Below are 16,106 nucleotides of genomic sequence, written 5' to 3'. Positions count from 1 at the left end.
CTCCAACTGTTTACCGTACCAGGACTGAGCTTTGTTTGTTCACTTTATTTGTATTATGACTATTACTGTTGTTATTATTATTTCTCACCATGTTGCTACACCAATGGTTGGATTCATTCCACCTTCACTGAGACTGCTCTGTCTCACCTGTTGCCCATATAAAGCTGTGTCTAACACTGGGTCAGAGCTGACTCCCTCACAGTATATTTGTAATGAAGTGGATTCTTCCAGGTGCAGTTCCTGTACGCTGGGCTCTTCCTCCAAAGCTGCTGTCCCTCACACCCTGTCCCCAGCGCATTTCCTTGAGACAATCTCCCCCACCCTGTGTGCTGGTCCTTACCCCAAAAGTCACCCCCAGACAAGGCTCCATGCCAAGCTGGAGGACTCGATGTCCAGCTGTGAGCCCTGGGAGGAGGAGCCCTGTGCCGGGTCCTCTGCAGGGCTGGCAGGGAGCATGCAGAGGAGGTCCTGAGGCCATCTGCTGGGCCTGTAGGCCATCCTCCTCTCATGGGGGACCCTCAAACAGGGTCTGTCTGAACATAGATCCAGCACAGCTTGTTGCTGCATGAACAGAGAGGAGAAACTGTCCCAGGAAACTCCTCACACACCCAGACCCTCATACCACCTATTTCCAGCATTGGCCGTTCCCCGAGGTCCTGGTGAGGGGTAATCTTTGAATGTGACCAGCTCTGTCTGCCTGCTGGGCTCAGCACCTGTTTGGGGGGAATGGCCGGTCCTGCCTGGCCTCTCCCTTTGGGTTCAGACGCCAGCAGACTGCGGAGCATGGCCTTCTGCCAACCCCAGGGGACAGGATCAAGGCTGAGCAGGACCTGGGGACTGGTGGGAGGCTTCAGAAGGACTTTGGGGGACAGAGCACTCAGGGCTGTCATGGAGACCATGCCTGGAGGACACTTCCCCACCCCTGAATGCACCCTGTCCTCTGCAGTGTCGGTGCAGTGGGGCCATGGGGCCACATGGAGGGCAGCAGGGCTGAACCAGCACAGGGACAGGAGGAAGATGGGAGCCGTGACACCCCAGAAGCTCCCAACAGTCATGAAGGGAACTCACTGCTGCTAGCAGGGTCGGGGGTTTATCGGGAGCTGCTGCCACCGACACCACCTGCCAGGACTCCCAGACCCAGCACATATGGTCAGTGCCCAGCAATGCAGCTCACAGTGCCCCCCATCCTTTGTCACCGTCCACTCTCAGGAGCACCACTGGGTGCAAAACTCCCTGCGAGGGTGTGGAGAGGAGCTGCTGGAGGGCTTCTCTTCTCATGCCAGCTGCCCCAGCTCTGCCCTGGCATCGGCCCACAGGTTCTGCCCTGGATAATGTTATGTCTCCATTAGCTCTCCTCTGAGACCATGTGCAGATCTGCAGCACATAGCTCTGCTTGCAGCTGGCCACCACAGCCTGCCTGCATGGTCCCAGGAGCTCCCAGCAAGGCTGTGCTTGGAGGTGAGGCTGTAATTGTCCTCAGTCAAAGTTGGTGGGATGGTCTGTGTGGGGGCCAAGGGGAGGAAAGGACAAGAGACAACAAGGAGAAGATGCAGGAAGGGAAATTTCAAAAGAGTTGAAGGAAAAAAATAAAGAAATAATCATGGTAGTTGAGCAGCACTGGGGGAGGGGCCAACATATGGCTGGGCCCTTCTGCAGTTTTTTGTCCTCAGCGTGCATGATGAATATTGCCTCTTCCATGTCCCTAATGAAGTCATTGAAAAGGACAGGTTCCTGGAGAGACCCTGTGGTGCTCCTCCTCTCCCTGGCCTCCAGGAAGAGTACTACCTATTCATCACTGCCCTCTGAGCCTAATCGTCGAACAGGTTCTTTAGCCATCTGGTTGTCCAGCCATCTAGGCAGTACATTTCTAAATTGTATTCCACAAGGATATTGCGGGAGACAGTGTCAAACCCCTTGCTCAAATCACATTGAAAGACATTTTCTGCTCTCCAATCACAAACAGAGCTATGCAATCCTAGAAGGCAATCAGGCACGTGAGGTACAATTTACCCTGGGCCAATCCATGCTGACTCTTCCCTATCACCTTCTTCTCCCTCATGTGCCCAGAAATGAGTGGACTCACTCCATGACACACTCCTCAACCAGGCTGAATGACCTGTTGTTCCCTGGGTTGTCCTCTGGGCCTTTTTTGAAGATGGATGTAACGTTTCCCTTTCTGCAGTTACTGGAACTTCAACCCATCTCCACGACCTTTCAAAGATGACAGAGGTAAGCCTTGCTATGACAGCAGCCGGCTCTCTCAGTGTCCTTGGGTGCAACCATTCCAATCCCACTGACTTGTAGGGGTAGAGTTCTTGCAAGTCATCCCTCACTCAACCCTCATCCCCTGCTGGTTGCTTTTCTCCTCTGGAGCCCTGACTCTAGGCACAACAGCCCAGGATACCTAGCTGGAGAAGCCTGAAGCCAAAAAGGCCCCGAGTTCCTCAGACCTACCTACATCTGCTGCCTTATTGCCCCGGAGCTGAGTTGTGAGTTCCTGTTTTAGCCTGGTTTCCCCTCCTCATGTTGTTTCCCACTACCAAGAAAAGATCCATGATCTCTTCCAGCACTCAGAGGCCACTACTGTACTGCCCTTTGCCTCCATTTCACCAGGCTGAAGAAGCCCAGGTCCCTCAGCCTCCCCTTCAGGCCCCCAACCCCATCTTGGAAGACTCCTCTGGACCCTCTCCAGTTGCTCCCCATTCCTGCAGCACTGGCAGCCCACACTGGGACACACTATTCCAGATGCGGCCACACCAGGGCTGAGTTGAGGGGGATAATATTTCCACTTGTCTGGGTGGCCACACTCTTCCTGAAGCAGCCTCATATGCAGCGGGCCTCATTTGCAGTGAGCGTGCACCACTGGCTCATACGGCATCCCTCGTAATGTCCAGGCCCTTCTCCTCAGGGTCACTCCTCTGACGGTCAGGTGCCAGCCTGTCCTGATGCATGGGCTGTTCTGTTCCCTGATGTGGGACCTGCCACTGCTCCTTGTACAACAGCATGAGGTTTCTGTTGGCCAAATCCCCAAGTTTCTCAAGGCCCCTCTCGACTGAAGCTCCCTTGTGTCAGCTGTAAATGAGTGTGTGCAGAGGGCTCATCCTGTCTTGCAGTGCCTCTGACAGGATAACAGCAGGAGGACCTGCAGGATACTCCACATAATAAAAGGAGGTAGTCGTTTAAAGGGACTGCTGGCAAAGGTAGGCATCACCATGGCAAGCATCTCAGAAAAGCCAAGTGAATGTGCAAAGAAAGCAAATCCAGAGTCAAGGGGGAAAGGCTAAAGAGGAGTTGGCTGACCTCATGGGAGGGTATGAGGATGTTAAAAGAGAAGAACTTGGAAGGTGCAAAAGAGGTAAAAGTTCAATAAAAGGTGAAGCAAAAGAAAAATCATGCCTATTTGGGGGTAGCTGCCAAGCAGTCCTGAACCTGAAGGACTCTGACTGGAGCAGGACAACGAACATGCACTTGGTCTGGTAATATTTGCTTCTGACATACTTCCATGGTCATGGGGAAGCTGAAGGTTTTCCCTAAGGTCAAAAAGAGAAGACGCAGTGTGGAAGGAAATGCAGAATCTTTCAGGCTAGAAGGGACCTGAGGATATCCCTAGCCCAACCTCCTTCCCACAGCAGGGTCAGCTATCAGGTCCAGATTTCTCAGGGCTTTACTCACTGAGGACTTGAAAACCTCTGAGGATGGAGATGGCACAGCCTCTCAGAACAGCCTGCCCCAGTGCTTGGCTGCCAGGATGGGTCAAAAGTTTCTCCTTACACCCAGCCTGAACCTCTCTTCTTTCAGCTAATGCCCATCAGCCTTCACCCTCACATCATGCACAATGGTGAAGAGCCTGGCTCCATCTCCTTGATGATGTCCTGGTAGGTATGGGGAGGCTGTTATTAGGTCTCCCCAAATCCTTCTTTTCTCCAGGCTGAACAAACACAGCTCCCTCACCTCCCATAGTGACAAAGTCAACATTACCTGTGTGTGCCTAGGAGCTTTAAGGCTTTTCCAGTCCTTCTCTGTATTAGTAGATCAGCAAAGGACCTCATGGATGTTAGAGTGCGATCACCCTCATGCCATGACTTTCTGCATATGTCACACTCATTTGGCATCATGTTGTAATGTACAGGTGTTGTAGGCTGTGAAGAGGACTCACTCTGGACAAGCAGTCACTCATAATGAAACCTTGAACTGAAAAACTTTCAGGCCCAAGAGGCAACCTCACACCACTAGGAGGGGCTGGTTCTGGGGAGGCCATGTTAGGTGCTAACCCACATGCAGGAAAGGATTTGCTGCCTGCAAGAATTGCAGTGGCTATCACCAGAGAGGACAAAATCACCAAATCATTCCTACTGCAAGGGACCTTGGGAGGACTCTAGTCCAGCCTCCTGCTCACATAGGGATCAACACTGAATTCACACCAAGTTCCTCAGGCCTTTGTCCAGCTGCATCCTGCAAGCCTCCAAGAATAAAGAGTCCATAATCCCTCTGGACCCCACTTCAAATGCTTCAGGATCCTCACTGATTTTTCTTCCCTATACACAGTTTTGACTGCACTTGTTTCAGCTTATAACCGTTGCCTCTCATTCTCCTGCCATGAATTCCTGTAAAAACCTGGTTCATTATCAGTGACAAACTTCACTTGGGAAGCTGCTATGAGTCCCCCCCAAAACCTTCCCTTCTCTGCACTGAACCAACCCATTCCCTCAGCCTGTCCTCTCAAGGCAAGTGCTCCAGCCCCCAACCACCTTGGGGGCCTGCCACTGAGCTCACTCCATGTTATCAACAGTGTTCTTCTACAGGCAGCCCCAACTGGACGCAGTATCTAGATGGGCTCTAATGAGTGTTGAGTAGAGGGGGATAATCACTTCCCTCCATCTCCTGGCTGTGCTCCTGTTCACGTCGCCCAGGACACTGTGGCCTGCTTTGTTGCTAGGGCAAGCTGCTGGCTGATGTTCAGCTCCCTGTCCACAGACTCCCCAGCCTGTATTATTGCAGGGTGTTGGTCTCTCCCAGGTGTAGGACCTGCATTTGTCCTTGTTGAATTTCACAAAGTTCCTGACAGATCGTTCCTCCCGTCTGCTGAGGTCCCTCTGAATGGCAGCCCTCAAACTTGTGACTCTTCCTCCTGATGAGGTGTCATCTACAAACGTGATGAGAGTTGCATCCTCCAGGTCACTGGTGAACCTGTCAGACAAGACATGTCCACGTAGAGACCCCTGCCTACTCCACCTTTACCTGGCTTCCTGGTAAAGCATGACCCATTCAAAAAACCCTCTGAGCTCAATTATCCCACCAGCTTTTTTTCCACCCGAGTGTCTACCCATCTCATCATGATGCCTTATTGTATTCAAGAATATTCATGGAGACAGTGTCCAACACCTTGCTAAAATCATGGTAAATGACATCTAGTACTTTCTGCTCCTCCACAATCACAGGTCTTTTATCACAGAAGGCAATCAGGTTGTGCAGGAATGATTTACCTTCAGTGAATCCATGCTGACTGTTCCCAGGCACATTCTTCCTGTGCCCAAAAATATGATGTGAGAGCATTTGCTGCATAACACACTCCTCACCAAAGTGAGGCTGAAGGGCCTGCAGCTCCCCAGGTTGTCCTTGTGGCCTTTTTTGAAGATGGGCAGAACACATTCCTTTTTTCTGGTCTTTGGGACCTCCCTTGATCTACACAACCTTTCAAAAGGTGATAGAGACTGGCTTGTTATGTAGTTGGCCAGCCCTCTCAGTGTCCTTCGATGCAGCCCATCCCATCCCAGAGACTTGCATGGGCTGAGTACTTACAAGCAATCCCTCAGTCAACCCTCATCCCCTGCTGGCTGTTTTTCTCTTCTGGAGCCCTGACTCGAGGCACAACAGCTCAGGAGACCTTGCTGGTGAAGACTGAAGCCAAGAAGGCACCAAGCTCCTCAGAGCTATCTGCATCTGCTATTACTAGAGCCCCTGCCCCATTCAGCAGTGAGACCAGGTGTTCTTTGCTTATTCATTCTGTGTTAGCGGAGTAGTAGCAGCTCTTCTTCATGCCCTTGATATCTGCTGCAAGTGTCTACACTCGGGGAGCTTTGGTTTCACCATCCCTACTTTGGTGGACAACAGCATCCTGTTTAACCAAGCTGATCTCCCAAGATGTCTCCTAGTTCTAATGGGTATCACTATGGACCGTCCTTGTGCTTGGTGGCTGCTGTCCTTAAAGACCTGCTGGTTTTCATAAGCTCCATTGCCCCTCAGAGCTGCCTCCATTGGGATCCCCCACCAGTCCCCTGGAGAGGACAAAGTTTCCTCCTTTGATGGCTGGAGTGTGTACACTACTATTGTCCTTCCTCACTGCCCTCACGATCTGGGACTCCACTATTCCATAGTCACTGCAGACAAGGTTTCCACAGATTATCACAGCCCTGATCTGTGCTTCCTTGTGTGAGTACCAGATCCAGGTGAGCATCACCCTTCCTGGCCCATCAGGGAGCTGTGCTTGGAAGCTGTCCCTGACACCCTCCTGAAATCTCCAGGACTGCTTGCACCCTGCTGTTTGCCCTTCCAATGAATATCAGGGAGATTAAAGTCCCCCCATAAGAACCAGGCCCTGTGACCCACTGACTTCCTCAGGTTGCTTAAAGGAGACTGCATCCACCTCCTCACCTTCATCGGGGGGTCTGTAACACCCATCACAACAATGCCTTTACTCTGATGCTCATGCACACACTCTCACCCAAACTCATGTCCGTCCCATGCAAGAGCTCCATACATCTGAGCTGTCCCTTCACATAACGCGCATCCCCCCCTGCTCATCTTCCCTAATGGTCTTGCCTGCAGAGCTTGTACCCTGCCATCACAGCCCTCCAGTCATGGTAGTGGTCCCACCACATCTCAGTTATTCCAACCATGTTTCAGTCCTGTGACAGCTTGTGTGTCTCCATCTGCTCCTCTGTGTGCCCCAGGCTGCATGCACTTGTGTGTATTTGGGTTGCAGAGCCTCAGCTGTGGCACAGAGAACAGACTGGTCGTGGTGAAACATGTTACTGTGAGCCAAGGACACCATGTGTGCAATGACCCCACTTCAGAGCAGAGCCATGCTGGCCTAGATAACAGGTGGCAATGTAATGGTGCAAGGAGGTTCCCACTGAGAGAGCAAAGCCTGCAGTGCCCAAGGCCAGCGAGAAACAGAGCCGGGCTGTGCAGACCTGGAAGGAGAAGGGTTGCCTGCCTGAGCTGATTGGAAGCACCTTGGGGCCTGTGACAGAGGTGAAGCGATCTGCAGGCAGGACAAGGTGCCACAGAAGAAGTCCCTGGGCCTGGGCAGCCTGTGATCCAGGCACCCTGAGGTCATCATTAGCACAGTCCCAGTTCATGTTGTCCAGGTGTAAGAAGAGTTTCAGAAGAGAAGAATAAAAAAGGTTTGAGAGTGCAGAGACTAGAGCAGAGACCTTGGTGTGATGTGCCTCCCATTTATGCAGCACGCTTGAATGCAGTCGGGGTGGACTTTGCCTAAAGGCAGTGGTGGGATTCAGTTCTCTGGGCACAGGTAGGAAAGCCTGAGATAACCTGTGTTGTCTGCCCAGCAACCACTCCAAAGGGGCATGGTTTTCCCATAGGTCCCATCCATGCAGTTGTGCTAGAAACCCCAGGCATCTGGCATGGCCCTGCCAGCCTGTTTCTATGTCATTAAATCAAGTGTCTGCACTGAATTACATTAGCAGTTTGCACTGTAGGCATCTCCATGTGTCTCAGCATCATAGTGAGGGGTGCTCTAACAGTAGTGGGTATCTAGTGTCATTTGAGATGACCAAGGGAATTCTGCACCTGGCCCCCAAATCATGCTCTAGAAGGATGTGGGTGTCCCAGTTGCTCCATCAGAGCAAGCAGACACTGGCACATGCCTGGGACCACCTCTGTCTCTTCCAATGTCACCAGGTGTTTGTGTGTGAGCAACTGACTCCCACCCTCCATTTCAGGTGATTACAATGGGAGCTTGGAGAAAGGGCTCCCATGCAGACATCTGTGTGGTGCTCACTTCAGCTTGGGCAAGGGGAATCCCACCTGCTGTGTGTTTGTGGAGTTCACAGGAGTTTGCTGAATCTCACTCCAGTCCAGGGCCTTCCAAAACAGAATGAGGTGCCCACATTGACTCATCTGAGTCAGCACCTGAACCAGGTGTCAATCAGCTCCCTTCTTGCTTCTTTCTACATGTCCTGCCTAGTTAAGAGATGGGAATAGGGGTTTCCAGAGTGGGACATTTCCACCTCTTGCAGATAACCATGCTCTGATGAAACAATCTGTAATGCTGGAATGAGTCTTCCTTCAGTGCTTAGAGAGGGCCCACTGGTGATTATTTTGGTTTATTGGAGTGAACATTTCCCAGGAGGAGGGAGCCCAAGGGACAGAGAAATTCATGAGCTCAGCTGGGCCTTTGTTCCAGCATGGGGACAGGCTCCAGGAATGGAGGGAGTTTATGGCAAGCGGGCAGCGCTGCCCAGAGACAGCTGTGTGCAGGAGCAGCTCCTCTGCAAAGAGCAGCAGGGCTCTGGGCACTGCCTGCTGCTGCTGACATGAGAGGAGACAAGGCAGAGAGAAGTGCAAGGCAGTGTGGAATGGGAAGAGAGAGGAGAGCTCCTTGTGGGAGAAATCTTCACAGCCCTTGACACGTTAAGTCTCTGGCTTCAGGGCAATGCTACTGAGGTTGCTGGAGGGGTCTTCTGAACCCATCCCATCCTATAACTGATAGGCTTTTTAAGGATCGCTCTCCCAGCTCTTCCAGTGCATAGGCAGAGGAGGAGATGCTTCAGAGCAGGGATTCCTTGACACACCATCACAGGGATAGGGCGTGTAGCTCCATTCTGCCAGGGGTGGCTGCAGGGTGTGAAGCCAGGGAGCACACACAGGTCTGTGCAGGGCTGTGATTCAGAGCAGTGTCCCCGCACCCCAGGGTGCTGTGTGCCTGGGGCAGTGACTGTGCTGCCAGCGATGGTCAGCCCTCAGCCTGCCTGGGGAGCTCCCCACATCACTACAGGGAGAAACACTGTGAGAGAGGAGCGACCCCCAGCAGGGCAGGTTCATTCTCCTGCTGAGAGGGTGCTGCGTGGATCACGGCTGCTCACAGCTCTAGCTGAAGCGCAGGATATGTACAAGGGTTTTTTTCAGGAGGAGATCAAGAGAAGGGCTTCTTGAAAGGGAAGGAGCTTTCCTTCAGGTGTCTGCACTTTCAGGTTCCTACATTTGGCAGGGAGAATGAATGAACAGGCTTTCTATTTTGTGAAGGAAGTGGGAGTCCTAAACCTTCACTCTCAGACATTAATAGGTCAGTGAGAAACCTCAGAAAGATGCTTCTTCTCCACCTTAGTCTAAAGACAGCATCAACATCACCATCACGTTGTGGCCTCATAGGAGTTTTGTGACCTGCTCCTTAGGACGTGCATGCACAGAGATGCCTGTAGACAGTGCCCTGATCCGGGAGGTTTCTGCAGGGCAGAAGTGAGCACCCAGCATGCGGGATGGTGTCTGTGAGCACTGACAGGGAGAAGATGTTGTGACAGAGAAAGAGCTGCCAGCAGGGACAGTTCCAGGCAGCAGGGATGGGCAGGGAATGAGAGGGAACTGCAGGGCATGAGCCACCTCCTCTGCAGCCAGACCTCTGGCAGAGGAGAGGGGCATCTCTCCTGCTATGGGCCCATTTCATGCTGCCTGACAAAGGAGCTGAGAGCGACTCTCCTGCAATGTTGCCGTCTGCGAGGTGGCATGTCCAGCTGTGTAAGGGGAAGGCTTTCCAGAATGCCTCTCTGTCTCTCTCCTTGCCTCCCTTGGCAGCAGGATCATGGTGTTGCTCCTTGTTTCCCCTCGTAGCCATGCTGCTCCTCTTCTTGTTTAGGGGTTTTCTGGGGTTGGGGGATTTCAGCTGCAGTTCAGACACTGATGCTGCAAGTTGTGGAACAGAGGGGTCTGCATGGGAATGAGGTGGCCCCAGTCCCCTTCTGACTTGTGGAGCTCCAGAAAATCCAGTCAGTGAGGTTCAGAAATGAGCTGACTCTCCTTTAAGGAGAGCCCGTTTTCAATCCTAAAGGTCCTTTGACGGTTTCCCTGTGGTGTCCTGCCAGGCTCTGACCTGCCCCCTAGAAAGGCACTGCTGTCTCATAGCACCTCTGTGATATCTGAGAGACCCATGAGGAAGGTGCAGAGATGCTGAGAGTATGGAGATGGTGGTGGGAGGCTGTATGTGGGCATCTGAAAAGAGCCCTGTGTGTCCTTGTCTAGAAGGGGAGTGTGGAGAGCTCCCTCAGGTGCCCGGAGAAAGGGTGAGAAGTTTGGAGATGTGCACTTTGAAAGTGGACTGGTGTGCTCTCAGCAGGGGCTTGTTTCCTTCTAGTGCAACATATGACCACGATCATCCTCCAGCTGAAAGAGAGAACTGCAACATTTGGGGGTTTTGTGCTTGAAAAGTCTCTTCTAACTTCTCCGTGTCTTTTCTTCTTTGCACAGTCCCCCATGCCCAGAGATAATAAAATGTCCAACAGCAGCTCCCTCAACGAGTTCCTCCTCTTGGCATTCGCGGACACACGGGAGCTGCAGCTCTTGCACTTCTCGCTCTTCCTGGGCCTCTACCTGGCTGCCCTCCTGGGCAACGGCCTCATCATCATAGCTGTAGCCTGCGACCACCGCCTCCACACCCCCATGTACTTCTTCCTCCTCAACCTCTCCCTCCTTGACATTGGCACCATCTCCACCACTGTCCCCAAATCCATGGCCAATTCCCTGTGGGACACCAGGGCCATTTCCTACTCAGGATGTGCTGCTCAAGTCTTCCTGGTTTTCTTCTTGTTAACAGGAGAGTATTCTGTTCTCACAGTCATGGCCTATGACCGCTATGTTGCCATCTGCAGACCCCTCCACTATGGGACCATCATGGGCAGCAGAGCTTGTGTCAAAATGGCAGCAGCTGCCTGGGGCACTAGTTTTCTCTATTCTGTGATGCACACTGTTAATACATTTTCCATACCACTCTGCCAAGACAACACAGTGGACCAGTTCTTCTGTGAAGTTCCCCAGATCCTCAAGCTCTCCTGCTCAGACTCCTACCTCAGGGAAGTTGGGCTTCTGGTGGTTAGTCTTTGTTTAGTCTTTGGGTGTTTCATTTTCATTGTGCTGTCCTACGTGCAGATCTTCACTGCTGTGCTGAGGATCCCCTCTGAGCAGGGCCGAAACAAAGCCTTTTCCACGTGCCTCCCTCACCTGGCCGTGGTCTCCCTGTTTGTCAGCACTATCATCTTTGCCTACCTGAAGCCCCCCTCCATCTCCTCCCCAGCTATGGATCTGGTGGTGAGTGTTCTGTACGCGTTGGTGCCTCCAACACTGAACCCTCTCATCTACAGCATGAGGAACAAGGAGCTGAAAGATGCCCTGAGGAAAGTGATTTCATGGACATTTTTCAGCAGTGGTAACATTGCTCTCCACAAATGACTCCCCCTGTGTCCCATACGAGGACTGAGCTTTGTTTGTTCACTTATTTTTATTATGACTATTATTCCTGTTGTTATTATTGTTTGCTACCATGTTGCTACACCAATGGTTGGATTCATTCCACCTTCACTGAGACTGCTCTGTCCCACCTGGTGCCCATATAAAGTTGTGTCTAACACTGTGTCAGAGCTGACTCCATCATAGCATTTCTCTAATAAAATAGGTTCTTGCAGGTGCAGTGCCTGAAGGCTGGGCTCTTCCTCCAAAGCTGCTGTCGCTCACGTGCTGTCCTCAGCACATTTCCTTGAGACAATCTTTCCTACCCTGCGTAGTGGTCCTTACCCTAAAAGTCACCCCCGGACAAGGCTCCACGGCAAGCTGAAGGACTGGGCATCCAGCTGTGATCCCTGGGAGGACAAGCCCTCTGCTGGGTCTTCTGCAGGGCTGTCAGGGAGCATGCAGAAGAAATCCTGGGGCCATCTCCTGTGCCTGTAGACCATCCTCCTCCCATGGGGGACCTCAAACAGCGTCAGGCAGAACACAGATGCAGCCCATCCTGTTGCTGCATGAACAGAGAGGAGAAACTGTCCCAGCAAACTCCTCACACACCCAGCATCTCATACCAGCCATTTCCATCACTGGCCATTCCCTGTGGTCCTGGTGAGGGGTGATCTTTGATTGTGACCAGCTCCATCTGCCTGCTGGGCTAAGCACCTGTATGGGGGGAATGGCCACCCTTCCTGGCCTCTCTGTGGGCCCAGACCTCATCAGACCACAAAGCATGGCTTTCTGCTAATGCTGGGGGGACAGGGACATGGCTGGACAGGGGGTGGGGGCTGGTGGAAGGCTGCCCGTCAGGAGGGCTGAGGGGGACGCGGCAACAAGGGCTGTCATGGGGACCATGCCTGCAGGATGTTTCCCCACCTCGAAATCCATCCTGTCCTGTGGGGTGCCCACACAGTGGGGTCATGGGGCCATGTGCAGGGCAGCAGGGCTTGGCCACTGGAGAGATGAGGTGCTGATGGGAGCCACAACACTCCAGAAGCTCCTGACGGTCATGGTGGGGACTCGTTGCTGCTAGCAGGGTTGAAGGTTCCTCGAGGGCTACTGCCACCAGCACCACTTGCCAGGACTCCCAGACCCAGCACAGATGGTTGGTGCCCAGCAATACACCTCACGGTGCCGCCCGTCCTGTTTCACCATCCTCTCTCAGGAGCACTGCCGGGTGCATCACTCCCTGCCCAGGTGTGGAGAGGAGCTGCTGGAGGTCTTCTCCTCTCATGCCAGCTGCCCCCACCTGTGCTGTGGCACTGGCTCGCAGGCTCTGCCCTGGATCATGTTATGTCTCCATACATTCTCGTCTAAGACCACCTAGGGATCTGCAGCACACAGCTCTGCTTGCAGCTGGCTACCACGACCTGCCTGGGTGGTCCCAGGAGATCCCAGGAAGGCTGTGCTTGGAGGTGAGGCTGTGATTGTCCTCAGTCAAAGTAGAGAGGATGGTCTGGGTGTGGGCCAAGGGGAGGAAAGGACAAGAGACAAAAAGGAGAAGATGCAGTAAGGGAAATTTCAAAAGAGTTTAGCAAAAAAACCAAAGAAATAACCATGGTAGTTGAGTAGCACTGGGGCAGGGGACAGGAAATCTTAAAAAAACTCTCCTGGAGAAAGCATCTACCAAACTGATCTAACTGTCAAGTTAGCCCGGCCTAGAGCAGATCATGCTCCTGGAGATCTCTGGTGGTCCCTCCCGACACAAATCCTCTAGGAGGAAGCAGCTGGAAGGCAGAGTGAGGGACAGGGGACACTGTTGTGGGGTTGAGGCCTTGCTGGCATTTGGACTGCCTGGTCAAGCCTGTCCTCAGAGAGTCGTTCCAAGGAACATACCAGGCATTCAGGCCCTTTGACAGATGAGGTGTCCGCAGACCAGTGCTTTGCATCCTGGGTCTGAAGGGATGAGAAATCTTCAGAGCCAGAGCAGATCGGAGTCCCATCTCCTGGGCTCACAGGTTAGAGGGCATCAGCAGGGCTGTACTGGCTGCAGGGAGGGATTCAGTGCCCAGGGCATGAGCAGATCCCCCTCTGACCTCCCCTCTCTCTTCACACCCTGGAATAGAGATCGTGTTTCCCGTGTTGGCCCTCTCTGCCAGGCTGTATTCCCAGCTGGAGGGGAGGCAGGCTTCACACTGGGGAAATGCAGGAGAGCCCAGTCTCATCTAGAAGAGCAGGGTCCCACCACAGCTGCTGGGTGGCCAGGGCTGCAGGCTGCACACCCCACTCTGTTCCCTGTACACCTCCTGCCTGGGGCTGGAGGGTGCCCAGCAAGAAGGCAGGCATGCCTCGAGGTCGGGTGCCATTGGGATGGTGGCCTTTGGACCAGCCTCTGTCTGTAAGGGACTCAGGAGATTCTCTGCTTCCATGTTAGTGGCAAAGTTCATGTCCCAGCTTCTTCCTTCTGGACAGGTGAGGATGCCATTTTCAGGAGAAGGGGAAAAAAGAAACCTTTTTGTCCATGGGATCACCCTGTCAACCCTCTACTACCTTCTCCTGCTGTATCACCCCCAGAAGTCCTTTGGCAGGGGCATTTTTTGGTTTCTGACCCTCTAGCTGACCCTGCTTTGAGCAGCACGTTGCACTACAGGCCTCCTGTGGTCCCTTCAACCTGAACTATCCTGAACACCTATGATCTCAGGCGCCATTTCAAGCACAGAGCAAATGTCTCTGGGACAGGAGTCCTTTGTGCTTTATGTGACCATCTCAAAGGAGGCAGGTGAACACCTCCTCCTCCCTGTTGCCTGTAAGGGCAGCCTGGGAGGCACTGCCTCAGGCATACCTACATTACAATGGAAATTCTTGGCATCCACCTTTAACCACCTGAAAGGCCATAGCCTGGATCCCCTCAGTGGTGAGGGGAGAAGAGCAAGCTTTTCTGCAGTGTGATTTCTCTACCTCTGTAGTTTGTGCCTCTAAGTAGATGGTGCCATCCTCCCCTTGGTTTCTTGTCTGAAGCTCAGGCTGGATGGGGATGTGAATGTGGAGGTTGTCTGTCACTGCAGTGACCATGAGATGGTAGAGAGGTGAGAGGAATAACAGAATGACCACCCTGGACTGCAGCAGAGAGGATTTCATCTTGTTTGGGATGGAGTTAGGCAACCCAAAGCTCAGCTGGAGCTGGAGCTGGAGCTGGAGCTGGAGCTGGAGCTAGAGCTAGGAAGGGATGGGGAGGGTAACCTGAAGGGCTTGTGCAAGGACGCTGGCAGCACAAGGCAGCAACACAAGGAAAGTGTGTTCTCCCTGCTCAGTGGGACAGGGGACATAGTGACAAGGACACGGGAAAGTCTGAGGAGCTCACTGACTCCTTTACCTTGTCTTTTCATGATCCTGTCTACTGCCAGGCCTCCCTGGCCCCTGAGCCCTTTGGAAGCATCTGTGTTAGCAAAGCCTCACCCAAGGGGACGAAGATGCAGGTGGGGAGGACTTTTGCCCAGTGGGCACACACAGGTCCACAGGATCAGACGGAAAGCACCCCAGGGTGCAGGGAGAGGTGCCTGGAGTCACTGCAACGCTGCTCCCAATTGTCTGTGAAATGTCATGGTAATCAGGGAGGTTCCTGATGACTGGGAAAAGGCAGACATCTCAGCCATTTTGCAGGATGGCAAGAGGGAGGATCTGGACAACAGGCTGGTCCTCTTCAACTCAGTCCCTCGGAAGGTGGTGGAGCAAATCCTCCTGGAAACCATCTCCAAGCATAGGAAGGAGAAGGCCTGGAAGAGGCAGCATGCGTTGACCAAGGGGAAATGGAAAGCATGCCTGACCAACCTGATTGCCTTCCACCATAAGATAAATGCCTGCATGCACAAGGGGGATTTTGCAGGGATTTTGTGAACCTTCCCTTTAGCAAAGCCTTTGGCACAGTCCCCCAGAGTCTCCTTGGAGCCAAATTGTTGAGTTCAGCCCTTGATCAATGGACCATAAGGCAGGTGGAAGATTGAATGGGCCATCAGGCTGAAACGTTGTGATCAGTGGTACAAGTTCCAAGTGGCAGCCAGTTCCTGGTGGCATCCCTCAGTGATCAACATGTGGGGCAGGACTGTTTAACATCTTGATGAATGGCCTGCACAGTGGATGGAGCACACTCTCAGCACCCTTGTGGACAATGCATAAGTGGGGGGAGGCCCTGGGCAACCTCATCTAGTTCCCTCTGCATTGACCAGGGTGGCTGGGACTAGGTGATGTCCAGAGGTGTCGTCCACCCTAAGCGCTGTGATTCAGTGAACCGTTCCCTGGAGTGCTCTGTAAAGAGAGAATAGTGAAAGGAAGAAGAAAGGCCAGAGAGGCAGAAGAAGAGAGCTGAAACATGACAGTTAAAATAAAGTAGTTCCTCAGAACAAAGTTTCTCCATTCCGAGTGTTGGTAGCAAATGTATTTTGATGAATAATGTGTGTATATACATACATACATACATATATATATACTCGCACAGACAGGCTAATTCCTGTAGTGCATGAAAATGGTGCTGCCAATTAATAAGAAAGAAGAAAAAATATTTGGCAGTGGTAAAAACTGTGTGAGGGTTTGGCAATGAGGGTTTCTTGTCAATTGTTAAGAGATGGGCATCAGGGCTGCCAGAGTTAGACATTTCCACCTCT

The 16,106-nt window shown here is 52.6% G+C and overlaps 1 protein-coding gene across 1 annotated transcript; it reads left to right on the top strand.

Moving 5' to 3' along the window:
• Positions 1-10,506: 10,506 nt before the first annotated feature.
• LOC136993156 (olfactory receptor 14C36-like) lies at positions 10,507-11,427 on the top strand (the record flags this gene model as incomplete). The annotated part of the gene is made up of 1 exon (XM_067303166.1): positions 10,507-11,427. A coding segment is annotated over exon 1 (921 nt), but the record flags the coding sequence as incomplete, so codon positions are not given.
• Between the last annotated feature and the right edge of the window lie 4,679 nt (positions 11,428-16,106).

The sequence above is a fragment of the Apteryx mantelli genome, chromosome 11 (assembly GCF_036417845.1).
Source record: "Apteryx mantelli isolate bAptMan1 chromosome 11, bAptMan1.hap1, whole genome shotgun sequence".
NCBI classification, from domain to species: Eukaryota; Metazoa; Chordata; class Aves; order Apterygiformes; family Apterygidae; genus Apteryx; species Apteryx mantelli.
This window is presented reverse-complemented; position numbering and strand designations above follow the sequence as displayed.